Raw genomic sequence first — 1725 nt, 5'->3', positions numbered from 1 at the left:
CTCAGGGACCAGTCTTTACCACTCAGGGACCTGTCTTTACCACTCAGGGACCAGTCTTTACCACTCAGGGACCTGTCTTTACCACTCAGTTACCTGTCTTTACCACTCAGTTACCTGTCTTTACCACTCAGTTGCCTGTCTTTCCCACTCAGTGACCAGTCTTTACCACTCAGTGACCAGTCTTTACCACTAAGAGACCAGTCTTCGCCACTCTGTGACCTGTCTGTATCAGTCAGTTAATGGCCCTTACACTGGGGGCCCAGCCTCAGAGCTCCTCAGTCAGCTTGCTGCTCTCAGACGGCTGGCTCTTCTTCTGGGCTCTTTGGGTCTTGGCTTCGTACATCTCCCTGGTGCTGGCTCTCTTGAAAAAGCCACACTGAACAGCAGGAACGACAATATTTTACCAATCAGAAGGAGCAATAGAATGATGATGGACTGTGATCTGTGGTGGATCCTGAAACCAGGTTCATGCTGACCCACCTGGTTCTGGTGTTACAGCTCAGCTTACCTTCCAGAGCAGCAGGCAGATCAGAGCCAGAAGCAGAAAACCGGCCAGGACTGACACCACAATGATCCACAAGGGGATTCTAGAATTCATCTGGAGGGCAGAGTCTGGGTAAATGTAGACCTCTATCTGCAGACAGGTTGTGGAGGCTCAGAAAAAAACACAAAAAGTGCACAGGCTGTGGTCTGAGCTGCAGGTTATTACTTCTGAGGGGGCAGACATCATTTTGATGGTGGACCTGCTGGTCTTCAACTTCAGAGAGGCCTGGACTCGAACCAACACACTCCTGGCATCACTATACTCCTAAAACACAACAAGAATCTTTGATTGAGACAACAACTCTGAGGCCACTAGGGGGCAGTGAAACCATCTGATGGCCGGCCCTCCTGTTACCCTGAATATGTGGATGATTTTTGACCCAAGGGCAGCAGGAGGGTTAAAAACAAACACTTGTGTTTATGTACTGCCGTCATAGCTTAAGTTTTTATTTTCATTTATGAACTGCTGGTTTTGGCAGCATGGTGGCGCAACTGGTAGAGCTGCTGCCTCTCAGCACGAAGGTCCGCGATACAAATCACGGTCCGGGGGCCTTTCTGGGTGGAGTTTGCATGTTCTCTCCGTGCATGCGTGGGTTTTCTCCAGGTACTCCAGTTTCTTCCCACAGACCAAAAACATGCATGTTAGGCTGATTGGTAACTCTAAATTGTCCCTAGGTGTGAGTGAGAGAGTGAATGGTTGTTTGTCTCTATGTGTCCCTGTGATGGACTGGAGACCTATCCAGGGTGTACCCCACCCCTCACACAGTGATTGCTGGACATGGGCACCAGACCCCCGTGATCCAAAATGGAAGAAAGATAATGGATGGATAGATGGATGGAACTGCTGGTTTTCTGTGCGCTTTGAGTTTTTACTGTCACATTATTTGAGTGTATGCTAGCGCTTGTTGTGTACTTCAGGTAAACAGGAAATGATGTCAGTGGGACTTGTCATGGTGGTGTTGAGATTTGTTGTGTACTTCAGGTAAACAGGAAGGTCTTGGCAGGAGTACCTCTTGCAAACAGGAAGTGATGTCAGTGGGACTTGTCAGGGCAGTGATGAGGTTTGCTGTGTACTTCAGGTAAACAGGAAGTGATGTCAGTGGGACTTGTACACTTCAGGTAAACAGGAAGTGATGTCAGTGGGACTTGTAAGGGTGGTGATGGGGTTTGCTGTGCACTTCA

At 48.8% G+C, this 1725-nt stretch overlaps 1 protein-coding gene across 1 annotated transcript in view; it reads right to left on the bottom strand.

Annotated features, from left to right (window-relative positions):
* The window catches only part of LOC119421280 (integrin alpha-3-like), a 27400-nt gene that overhangs the window by 3086 nt on the left and 22589 nt on the right, over window positions 1–1725 (bottom strand). Inside the window, exons 25-26 of the mRNA XM_037688654.1 lie at window positions 710–808; window positions 509–634 (exon numbers count right to left, since the gene is read on the bottom strand). Of these exons, the coding sequence (XP_037544582.1) occupies window positions 509–634; window positions 710–808 (225 nt within the window). The remainder of the gene's footprint in view (window positions 1–508; window positions 635–709; window positions 809–1725) is intronic.

Source organism: Nematolebias whitei, chromosome 15 (genome assembly GCF_014905685.2).
Source record: "Nematolebias whitei isolate Nwh7 chromosome 15, NemWhi1, whole genome shotgun sequence".
Classification (NCBI taxonomy): domain Eukaryota; kingdom Metazoa; phylum Chordata; class Actinopteri; order Cyprinodontiformes; family Rivulidae; genus Nematolebias; species Nematolebias whitei.
This window is presented reverse-complemented; position numbering and strand designations above follow the sequence as displayed.